General features: G+C 39.6%; 1 protein-coding gene across 1 annotated transcript; it reads left to right on the top strand.

The window, feature by feature from the left end:
• The first annotated feature begins 473 nt into the window (after positions 1 to 473).
• Positions 474 to 11,710, top strand: LOC109938109 (anoctamin-6-like). Its single transcript, XM_048593127.1, has 3 exons — positions 474 to 721; positions 4,687 to 4,752; positions 10,905 to 11,710. The coding sequence occupies exons 1-3, from the start codon at positions 698 to 700 to the stop codon at positions 11,190 to 11,192; spliced, it is 378 nt and encodes a 125-aa protein (XP_048449084.1). The 5' UTR covers positions 474 to 697; the 3' UTR covers positions 11,193 to 11,710.
• Positions 11,711 to 11,845: the final 135 nt, after the last annotated feature.

Below are 11,845 nucleotides of genomic sequence, written 5' to 3'. Positions count from 1 at the left end.
ATATGTCACAAACTGTTACGATTTTTAATGCTTTCATCACCACCTGTTAATTTCCTGTAGATTAACTCAGACACTGATAAAGTACCTTCTATAACGTTGCATATCTTGAAAAGCTGATGTGAAGAAATACATGGTTAAAGCAACATTTATTGAGCTATTTGTGCTATAGACTTTCCAATATGATTAAAAACCAAAAGAACTGCGGATGCTGTACATCAGGAACAATATGATTTTCAACATGATTATTTGGCCAAGTACCTTTTTCTAATTACCAATTGGACCTCTTGGGTGTTCACAATGAAGTATGGGAGGCTCAATAATTTTACATTAATTTCTCTGGTATGTGAAATCATAAACCAGGATATTCCTGACTGTAAGTTGATTGCATTGCTCATGCTTAGCCATTTGCTGCCTCTATTGTTGTGCATTCTTTCTTGCAAAATCTGGCAAGTCCAAAAGTCATTGTTGATTGTTGTGCATTTGGGATTGCAAGACCTCTCGCTGCCCTTTACATGTATTGTTGTCACAGGAAAGCAAAAAAAAAGAAAAGCTTTGAATTGAAACATGCTTGGTTTATTCAACACAGGTTGAGTTTGATGGGAATGAAGACTCCGTCTTTTTTGCTGATGGCCAACGTCGAATTGATTTTGTATTGGTTTACGAGGAGGAGCACAGAAAAGCGGGAGACAAAAAGAGAATGAGATCAATTCTAAGCAGAAAGGTATCATCTGTTATACCTGTTAATGCATTAGATCTTTTCCTTCGGATTCAGATGCAGGATGATTCTAATTTTCCTCTACTCATTAGCGAATAGTGATATGGAGAGTTGGAATAGTTCTTAAATAAACAGCATTGTTCGTCAACTTCTTTACCGCAGTTTATGACAGTTTCTTCCCCTGCTTAAATCTTCCTGTACTTCCTCATTTTTAGAGTGACTCACCATTAGAAAGAGTAGCTGTCACTCAAGTTGGAAGATCTGCTATTTCTTTACATTTAGTGTCATTCTGGTGCTGTAAAATTTGAATATTGATGTGAGAATTGATCATTAAAAAGACTGGACCTGAGCACTTCAAAAAAACACAAGATAATTGGGAAGAGTCAGCATGGTTTTAGAAACATCGAAAATAGGAGCAGGAGTAGGCATTTGGCCTTTCAAATCTGCTCCACCATTCAAAATGATCATGGCTGATCATCCAACTTTGTACCCTGTTTCCACTTTCTCCCCATATCCTTTGGGTTCCTTTAGCCCTAAGAACTATATCTAACTCCTTCTTGAAAATATTTAATGCTTTGGCCTCAACCACTTTCTGTGGAAGAGAATTCCATAAGCTTACAACTTTGGGTGTAGAAGTTTATCTTCATCTTAGTCCAATTGGGGTACTCCGCATCCTTAGAGCGTAACCCCTGGTACTGGACTGCCTTGTAATCAGGAACATCCTGTTAGAATTTTATAGATTTCTATGAGATCACCCCACATTCTCCTAAACTAGCCCTAACCGATCTAGTGTCTCCTCATGTATCAATCTTGCTATCCCAGGAATCAATCTGGTAACTGCTTTGCTGCATTCCCTCTGTAGCCAGAACTTACCTCCTCAGAACTGAACTGCATACAATATTCCAGGGGTGGTCTCACCAAGGCCCTGTATAATTGCAGCAAGACATCCCTGCTCCTGTACTCCAATCCTCTTGCTATGAAGGCCAACATACCATTTGCCTCTTTCATATTCAGCTGCACCTGCACCCAGATCTCATTGCATCTTCTCCTTTTCCAAACCTCTATCACAATTTAGATAATAATCTGTCTTCCTCTTTTTGCTACCAAAGTGGGTAATATCACATTTACCCACATTACATTTCATCTGATATGCATTTGCCCACTCACTGTACTTATCCAAATCACATTTAAAGCATCTCTGCATCCTTCTCACAGTTCACCCTCCCACCCACTTTGTGTCATCTAAAAACTTGGAGATATTACATTTAGTTTCCTCATCTGAATGATTAATGTAAATTGTGGATAACTGGGTTCCAAGCTGTGATCTCTGCAGTACCCCACTAGTCATTGCCTGCCACTTGGAAAAAGACTCTTTTTTTCCTATCTGCCAACCAGTTCCCTGTCCTTGTCTGTACACCACCTTCCACCTCATGCACTTTAATTTTACTTGCTAACCTCTTATGTGGGATCTTATTGAAAACATTCTGTCCAATCCTGTCATTGTTTTCCAAGTGCTGTGGTATTAAATCTTTTATAATGGTCTCCAGCATTTCCCCAATTACCGATGTCAGGCTAACTAATCTATAATTCCCTGTTCTCACTTTACCTCCTTTTTTAAATAGTGGGGTTACATTAACTACCCACCAATCGATACAAACTGATCTGGAGTCTATAAATTCTTGTAAATTGACATATCTGTGCATCCACTATGTCTATGGCCACTTCCTTATATACTCTAGGATTTAGTTTTTCAGGCACTGAGGATTTATTGGCCTTTAACCCCATCAATATTCCCAACACCATTTCCGTACTAATACTGATTTCCTTCACTTAAGACCAAAAGATACAGGAACAGCATAAGGCCACTTGACCCATCGAATCTGCTCCACCATTCAATCATGGCTGATAGATTTCTCAATTCTGTTCTCCTGCCTTCACCCAGTAACCCTGATTCCCTTACTATCTATCTCTGACTCTTGTATTCTAGCACTCTTGAAATGAATGCTAAATTGCATTTGCCTTCCTAACTGCCAACTGAACCTGCAGGTTAACCTTAAGAGAATCCTGAACTAGCGCTCCCAAGTCCTTTTGTGCTTCAGATTTCTGAAGCCTTTCCCCATTTAGAAAATAGTCTATGTCCCTATTCTTCCTACCAAGGTGCATAAAAAACACTTTCCCATATTTTATTCCATCTGCCACTTCGTCCATTCTACTGGCCTGTCCAAGACCTTCTGCTTTCTCAACACTACCTGTGCCCCCTATTATCTTTGTCTCATCTGCAAACATAGCGGCAATGCCCTGAATTCCTTCATCCAGATCATTAATATATGAGGTGAATAGTTGAGGTTGCCACACTGAACGTGCGGAACTCCACTAGTCACCGAATGTTTCCAATCTCTTTCTCTGTAAACCATTCATTTCCCAACATTTTTGGGATGTTATTTGTGTCTTCCTTTGCAAAGACAAAACATCCAGCCCTGCACCTTGTTGTCTCGGATTCTTCAGCATCTGCAGTTCCTACTATCTCTGTGTATTTAATTGGTTTGCCATCACTTTGTCCCCCATTAAAGCTTCCCCTGTTTCTGATTGTTAAGGACCTACATTTGTCTTCACTAAATTTTTTCTCTTCACATACCTACAGTAGCTTTTCAAAAGAGTTTGCATGTTCCCCACAAGTTTACTCTCATAATCTATTTTCCTCCTCTATCCTCCTTTGCTGAAATCTAAATTGCTGACAATCCTCAGATCTGCTGGGTTTTTTGGCCAATTTTTATGGCCCTTCCTTGGATCTAATACAGTTCCTAATTTCCTTTATTAGTCATGGCCAGGCTACCTTTCCTGTTTGATTTTTGTGCCACTAAGGAATGAACAATCGTTGCAATTTTTAAAAAATGCTTCCATTTATTACGGGACCTTACCTCGTTTTAACAACATTGGCGGAGGCCTGTTCCTCTGGACCAGGCTCAGCGATGAGATGGCTTCCTGAGGCCCAGAACAGTGGTGTACACCTGGCGCCTGGTGGGGTTGCCTCTGAGTGTAGAGGTCTTGACCTGGCATGGTGGTCTTGCCCTAGCGTGGAGGTCTTCGACAGCTTCGGGGTATCCCAGCAGTCTAGTGTGGAGGTATCATCTCAGCCCAGTTTTCCAGCATATACCAAACCCGTTAAGTGAACTGATGAAGTTCTTTCTTTGCCTTCTTACTGATGATTTCTGTCATTAATTTAGGCGTCATGGTGTGGCGAATTATAAAACTTCTTACTGTATTTTTCTGGTAAAAGTACACGTAGTAATAAATTAATCTTCCACAATTGCCCTTGAATTCTCTGACCTTTCTTATTTCCCATTCTGTCTTTTTATTTTGCCATGTTTCCCTCTTTTCTGTCTCCCTCTACATGTAGACCTATTCCTCTTCTCCCATGCAGCAGAGCCAGTTGTGCTGCAACAAATTTTGCTATTGCTACTTTCCTCCGGGAGGTCATGCTCCCCAACAGAGTCCAAAACTGTTTTGCAGGGGACTCATGTCCTGTCCCTCGTCCTCTTACAGTGCTTGTTGGTTATCTAGACCCTTCCTGACTCTGTGGTCTAAACATGTCGAGTGACCACTTCTGTTAACATCCACTAGTCTCTTAGCCTCATGGATGTTCCACAGTGTCCCCAATTGCCTCTCCAGCTCAGAAACTTGGGCTTCTAGGAGCAACAGCTAGAGACACTTCCTATACACATTCTGGTCCTGGGCATTGGAACAGTATTAAGTATTAGGAGTGACTGCACTAAAAGCATCTGAGAGTTCATTCTTCAGCACAGGACAATACATTCTTGTTTGCTATCTCTTTGGTCAGGTTTGTGTAAAGATAGAAATTGAAGGTAGATATTTTAAAACTGAGCATAAATGTGCAGTTCAGTCTGGAATCAATTAAGAATATTACCTTTTTTTTAAAGCTCTCTCTTAAATTTTCTTTATTTGGCGTGCAGAGAAAAAGAGCATTCTTTCAAGAAAACTTAATGAAAGAAGGCATACAGATTGAAGCAACAAAATCGGTGAGTGCATTTTTGACCTTTATATACTTTCCATTGATCAGTTAATGTTGTAGAAATCTGGTCAAAATTAGTGCAATCACTCTGTGTGTCATCCAGGGTCCAATTTTTAACTTCAAATCTCTTCAATAATATGGAGTTAAAACCGCACTCTTCCGAATTCTTGTGGCATAAATTCCTGCAACCAAACTAATATTTGTTCTTCTTAATCATTTTCCTTTAGGAATTTCCTTCTGTTTCTTGTCCGCACCTCAGCTAAAAGCAGCATTGTTAGTGTGGCGTAATTTCATGTCATTCATTGTCCTCCACTATCAGGTTTTTCAATCCTCACGTGTAACCTTAAAAGAGTAAATGATAGCACACTGATCTATCATGAGGTACCAAATCCAGAATCCATATCCATTCTGCAACACAGGGCATATGGCAATGGCCAACAGTGGAAGAATGGGTTAACAGTAGTGGTATCTGGAGCAAAATCTAAATGCTATGCCATGGAAAAGATCAATTTCACGAACAAACCTTTTATACCTCATAATAGCAAATCTTGCAGATCCACCTGTACTGTTTCAGTGTACCAACTGATGTAGCTCAAGCCCACCTTTATCACATATTGTGCTTCGTGGTCATGCTAGCTAGTTTTACCCCCAGGGTATTTTTATTCCTGACTGATGCTAAATCTCCTACAGCTGTCTATGGAGTTCTAAATGCCTCCTCAGTCACATGTTGTCCATTCCACTGATGTGCCTTGTTACTTGATGAATTGGGAGAAACTTGTATTTTTATTTTTTGAAATTACTTGGAACTTATAATGTGTTTACGTTGCTTTAGAATGTAAAATGCCTGTTTCCTGGGATTCTAGGATGTCAATGCAAACTTTGTAGCAGATTCCTTCAACAATGATAACGCTACAAGGAAGTAAATGGAAAAAGGCTGAAGATGGATGAGCATGAAGGGAGGTAGAGCATCAGGTTAAGGGACAGCAAAGCATAAGGAGGAAAGCCTTGGGGATCGGAGATGAATTTATTGGAGCAGTAATAATGGAAATGGAAGAGCAGAAGGGCAATTGAAAATTGAAGCAAAAGAAGTCAAGTGATGAAAATGAGATAATTGGGGAAGCTTAACAGACATAAAAGAGATTAAACAATGGCAGGATGGGGAGACCGTCAATAAAATTGAAACAGGCTCTATGACTTTATATAGGTACATGGATAGGAAAGATTTGGAGAGATATGGGCCAAATGCAGGCAAATGGGACTAGTTCAGCTTAGGAAACTTCATTAGCATGGACGAGTTGGGTCACAGTGTCTACTTCCATGCTGTATGGCCTACACTGCTTTCTGATTCCGAAAATTATAAAGTTGCACAGCCATATAAGAGAAAAGAATTTTCCTCAAACTCTGTTCTAAAAGAGCAATCCCTAATCTTTAAACAGTGCCCATTAGCTCTGGGCTCACCAGAAGAGGTCACACCCTTTCCATTTCCACTTTGTCGAGACCATTCAGGATTTTGTGTATTTCAATCTAGTCACTCCTCACCTTTCTAAACACCTCGGAAACAAGCCCAGTCTGTCCAATCTTTCCTCAAATGACACCCATTCATTCCAGATATGAAACCAGTAAATCTTCCCTGAACCGCCTCCACTGTTTCTTAAATTAGGTGATCAGAACTGCACACAGTGTCCCAGATGTAGTGTCATCAATGCCCTCAATCACATTTCATCAATTATATAACTGACATATACCATCCTTAATTTGTGTTCATTTCCTCTCATAATAAAGGATACCATTCCATTAGCCTTCTTAATTACTTGCTGTACAAGCATATTCACTTTTAGTGGCTCGTGCAGTAGAACACTTAGATCTCTCTCTGCACCTCAGAACCTGCAATCATTTTGCATTTAAAAAATACTTTATTCCTCCTGCCAACATGAACACCACTGCTGCTGAACACCTGGAGATCCCCTTCACCATGTGCCGGATTTAAATTGCCACTGGGGAAAGAGCAGTGCATGCCACAGAGATTGCTAAACTGTTGTGGGCAGTGGTGAACTGCCCTGCTTCACTACAGATTTCAAAATCCAAGCCAGTCAGTCTGCTGGACGCAAAAAAGCATTGCAAAATAAGCGTGGAAAAGCCAGACATCAAACACCAGGGGAACTGCCAGAACGAAGTAGAAAGAAAGTAGAAGTGGACAGTAAAAGTGCAGCAAAAAAGGGAAATATAACATCCTGACCAACAATATGAATGGGACAGCATATATATTGTTCAGTATACTGTTGGCAGTGACTTTATGCTGATGTATTAGCTATCTCCTGCTTTCACACACACAATGAATGCACACTTCCTACAATACTTCCCTTATCGGAGGTATCCTGTATCTAAGATGACACCAAAGCGACGACATTACAAACTTTTCACTGCACCCATTCAGATGGATGTGACAATAAAGCCAATTCAAATTCTAATTCTGATCTTAATAAATCATTTATTGGAAGAATGCAAATTTTTGACTCATTACAATTAACGCAACTGGGGATTGTTCTCTTTATATAAAAAGCCTTCATTTTTGCTTTTGTTTATGTTTACTCCCATGATGAAATGTGTCACTGGAAGCTGTATTGTTTCTTGTTATTTGTTACAATTAACAGTCACAGTATATTTCCATGCTTATGAGGGGAAAGACTTAGAAGGGACCTAAGCGGCAATTTTTGAGAAGGTGGTGCATGTATGGAATGAACTGCCAGAGGAGGTGGTGGAGGCTGGTACAATGACAACATTTAAAACGCATCTAGGTGGGTACATGAATAGGAAGGGTTTAGAGGGATGTGGGCCAAATGCTGGCAAATGGGACTAGATTAATTTAGGATATCTGGGCAGCATGGATGAGTTGGACTGAAGGATCTGTTACCATGCTGTACATCTCTATGTCTAAACTATGGAAATATGACTTAAGCTTTTGGTTACTTTATCATTCAATATCAGCTTCTATTTTTTGGTAGATTGCCCATGACTTGTAGTCCCTTCTAAGACACACTTCTTCAACTGATAAACATTTCTGTGAAATAGTGCAGCACTCTGTTGTAATTGCTACAGTGGGCAAAATATTCTTGTGCTGGATTTTGTGGTCAGCAGTGAAGCAACGGAACTTGCTGTCAATCTCAAAAAAAATCGACCAATCTCCTTAGCGTGAATTTCCTTTTCCTGACACCAGTTCACATCTGGATGACAGGGTTTATAGAAGCATTGATGCCTGCAAACAGAGCACGGAGCTACTAACACTGAAGTATTCTCACAGACATCAAACCAGAAAATTTAAAATACTTATGTCTTTAAATTTGAAACTTTCAGATAGTAATATTAATTATTAAGGTGAAAGTTATAGTACCATAAACAAACCATGAAAACAATTAAAAGTGTGTGGAATTTATCATGATTAAAAGAAATTGACATTGCTCAAAGATAAAATTAGATTAGGACCAGTGAGTGGGTTTAGCAATGATTATAGGTATAGGACTCTGTTTAAGATAAAAACAAGTTAAACCCTAATTGAACAAAGTATAACATTTTAAATTAACAGCGAGACAGAGCAAAGTGAAACTTTTTGTCAGTTTACTAATTGCTTCAGGATTAAACTCTGAGGGATCGTCAACAGTGCAGTTTGTGGAGGAGCATGGTATTACTCATAGCAACTGCTATCTGTGGTATTTTGCACATGTACGGACTTGCAAAGTCCCTGCCAGTTTCATTAGAGTAAAGATTTCAAATACAGGCAGTTTTGCCATTATCATCAGTTCCTGGTGAACAGTGTTGCCCCTGCAAATTGCAAAATGTGGCTAGCTGCTTTCATTCTGTATTGTCCTTCAACATGAAAGCAGAAGTTTGCACTTAATGCCCACCTGAATTTCATAAATTTACTATAATTGCACATTAATTATCAATTAAATGGGACTAGATTAATTCAGGATATCTGGTCAGCATGGACAAGTTGGACTGAACGGTCTGTTTCCAAGTTGTACAAGTCTGACTCTTTGACTCTAAACCTGCACAGATAGCTAAATCTAGTAACTAACAGCACAGGTACCCTCAATAATTTATCATTTATTGCCACTCAAATTCCAGAAGTTAACAATTAAAGCTTATTCCTGTAAGTTGGAATTTTTAAATATATGTCAAGTATAGCAAAATATTAATAACAAAATGAAAGTCAGACTTGCCCCTAGGACTAATGATATACAAATGCATTGGTGTTAATTTTCCAAAGTCTACTGGATGCTGGAAAATCTCCATTAGATTAGAAGGAAGCAAAAATAATCCATTTATTTAAGAAGGAAAGGAGGCAGTAAACAGGAACTATAAGCCAGTTAGCTTGATATCTGTCATGGGAAAGTTGTTAGAATTGATCATTAAGGAAGTTTCAAGCAGGCATTTGGAAAACCTCAAGGTGATTGAAAAGAGACAGTATGGGTTGAGAAAGCGATATCCTGTTTAACCAACTTATTAGAATCTTTGAAGGAGTAATATGTGGATAAAGGGGAACCTACTGATGTACTTGGATTTCCAGAAGGTATTTGACCAGGTTCCACATGAAAGGTTACAAAGCAAAGTAGGAGCTTGTGATGTAGCGGGTTACGTAGGAGCATGAACAGGAGATTAGCTGACTGACAGGAATCAGAGTGTACAGAAGTGGGTCCTTTTTTCAGATTGATGTGACAAATAGGGCCCTTCAAGGTTCTGCATTGCGCCCTCAACTTCTTAACAATTCATATCAATGTCTTAAGTGAGATTAAAAAAGACACGATAGCTGAATTTGCAGATGGCACAAAGATAGGTAAGACAGTATGTTGTGCTAATAACATAACAAGATTGCAGACCGATATGGATAAGTGAGTGGGCTAAAATCTGGGAGTTGGAGTGTAATGTGGGAAAATGTAAATTTGTTCAGTTTGGCAGGAAAAATTGAGTAGCAGAGTATTATTTAAACAAAGAACAAATGCAGAATTCTGAGGTGCAGAGTGATCTCAATATTGTGACGCATGAATCATTAAAGCTGAGTATGCAGGTAGAGCAGATGATCAGAAAGGCTGAGTTCAGAAGAGAAGGGATGATTTGATTGTCATTTATAAGATCCTTGAATGGTCTTGACAAGCCAGACATGGAAAGGCTGTTTTCTCTTGTGGATGAGTCCTGATCTAGGGCATACTCTGTTAGGATAGAGATTAAAGGGTTTTTTTCACCTGAGGTTGCACACTTTTGGCCCTCTCCACCTCTCAAGATGGTGGAGGTAGTGTCAGCAGATATTTTAAAGTAGAGGTAGATAGATTCTTCTTAGGCAAGGGTCTCAAAGGTTACTGGGGATAGATAGGAATGTGCAATTTGGAATGCGAACAGATCGAGGATGATTTATTGAATGGTGGAACAGGCTTACCAAATGGCTTATTTCTGTTCCTAATTCATATGTTCTTCATGTTAATATTCCTCTTAATTCAATGTCTCTCTCTCCTGTAATTCCCTTCCTCTATCTTTTCACATTGACTTTGCTCACTTTAATTCATCTTCCGTGTCCATTGGGGTGGCACGGTGGCTCAGTGGTTCAGTGGTTAGCATTGCTGCCTCACAGTGCCAGGAACCTGGGTTTGATTCCACCCTCAGGTGACTGCCCGATGTGTAGCTTAGGTGGATTGGCCATGCTGAATTGCCCATAGCGTCCAGTGATGTGCAGGTCAAGTAGATTAGCCATTGGGGTTACAGGGATAGGGTAGGGCGTTGGTCTGGGTAGGATGCTCTTTGGAGGGTCAGAGTGGACTTAATGGACTGCTTCCATACCATTTATTTTGCAATCCTTCTAGTTGATTTCTTAAGGAGATATACCGAAGGGGTCATTGTTCACCGAGATCACAAGTGTCTTTTAATCCTTGGTGTGCTGACATAAATTTAAAGGACAAATTAATCCTATAGAGAGAGAAAGACAGTTAGTATTTCAGGTTGATGACTCCAAGGTTTAATTCTGTTTCTCCCTACACAGATGCAGCCTGCTGGCTAAGTATTAACATTTTCCATTTTTATTTCAGATTTCCAGCCTCCATGAAATTTTGCTTTTGTATTATTCAAAAAGTGTAATTGTTCACAATTTTTCACATTGTTAAATTATATTTATAGGTTATGGATCGCAACCTTATTTTTCTGAAACTCCACGCACCGTGGGAAGTGCTCTGTCATTATGCTGAACTCCTTCACATCAAACTACCTCTACATTCCATTGACATGAAACAGAAACCCTCCACATTCAACTGCATCACTAAGATTTTCTCAGTGGATGAAGACAAAATTCCACCAGAGCCTGAATATTTCACTGCGCCTTTTGAGATGAATCGTATTAAAAGTTTCCAAATTGACGATCGTGATTCTTTCTTCCCACCAGCTACTCGAAGCAGAATAGTAAGATAATATCAGACTGTGTTACTGCTATCTTTTGGGCTGTATTTGTATTAAAATATAGCAAGGCTGATTATGTACAGAATGTATGTATCTCTCATGACCAGATGTAGAACAGTTTCTCTTTATGCCCACTTCTTTACAGAATCCCTACAGTGTGGAAGCAGGCCATTCAGCCCACACTGACCCTCCAAAGAGCATCTCACCCTATAACACTGCATACCCTATGGCTAATCCACCTAGCCTACAGTTCCCTGGACACTACAGCAATTTAATATGGCCAGTCCATCTGATGTACACAGGTTTGGACTGTGGGAGGAAACCCACATAGACACAGGGAGAGTGTGCAAACTCCACACAGACGGTCACCCAAAGGTGGAATTGAACCCAGGTCCCTGGTGCTGCGAGACAGTTGTGCTAACCACTGAGCCACCATGCCACCCCAACTATGAAAGACATGTATGGTCAGGTTTACCTCCAGTTTTTTTAATGAGTAATTTATATAAATAATAAAGAATAAGAATTTTTAACCTGGTCTGAGTACATTAAGTTTTTTTCAGGAAAAGCTCCAGTTTTCTCTCCCTGTCTTCTGTCTTTCTCAGGTACATGCACACTGTCTATCATAATGCACACATACGTTCACGTTCTCTCTCTCTCATACAAAG

Source organism: Rhincodon typus, unplaced genomic scaffold (assembly GCF_021869965.1).
Source record: "Rhincodon typus isolate 14 unplaced genomic scaffold, sRhiTyp1.1 hic_rhity00002359, whole genome shotgun sequence".
NCBI lineage: Eukaryota > Metazoa > Chordata > Chondrichthyes > Orectolobiformes > Rhincodontidae > Rhincodon > Rhincodon typus.
This window is presented reverse-complemented; position numbering and strand designations above follow the sequence as displayed.

Coding starts and splice junctions, on each gene's coding strand:
- LOC109938109 (XM_048593127.1), top strand. CDS start 698: ATGAGATCAATTCTAAGCAGAAAG. Junction 722..4,686: donor GATCAATTCTAAGCAGAAAG/GTATCATCTGTT, acceptor TTTGGCGTGCAG/AGAAAAAGAGCATTCTTTCA. Junction 4,753..10,904: donor AGATTGAAGCAACAAAATCG/GTGAGTGCATTT, acceptor TTATATTTATAG/GTTATGGATCGCAACCTTAT.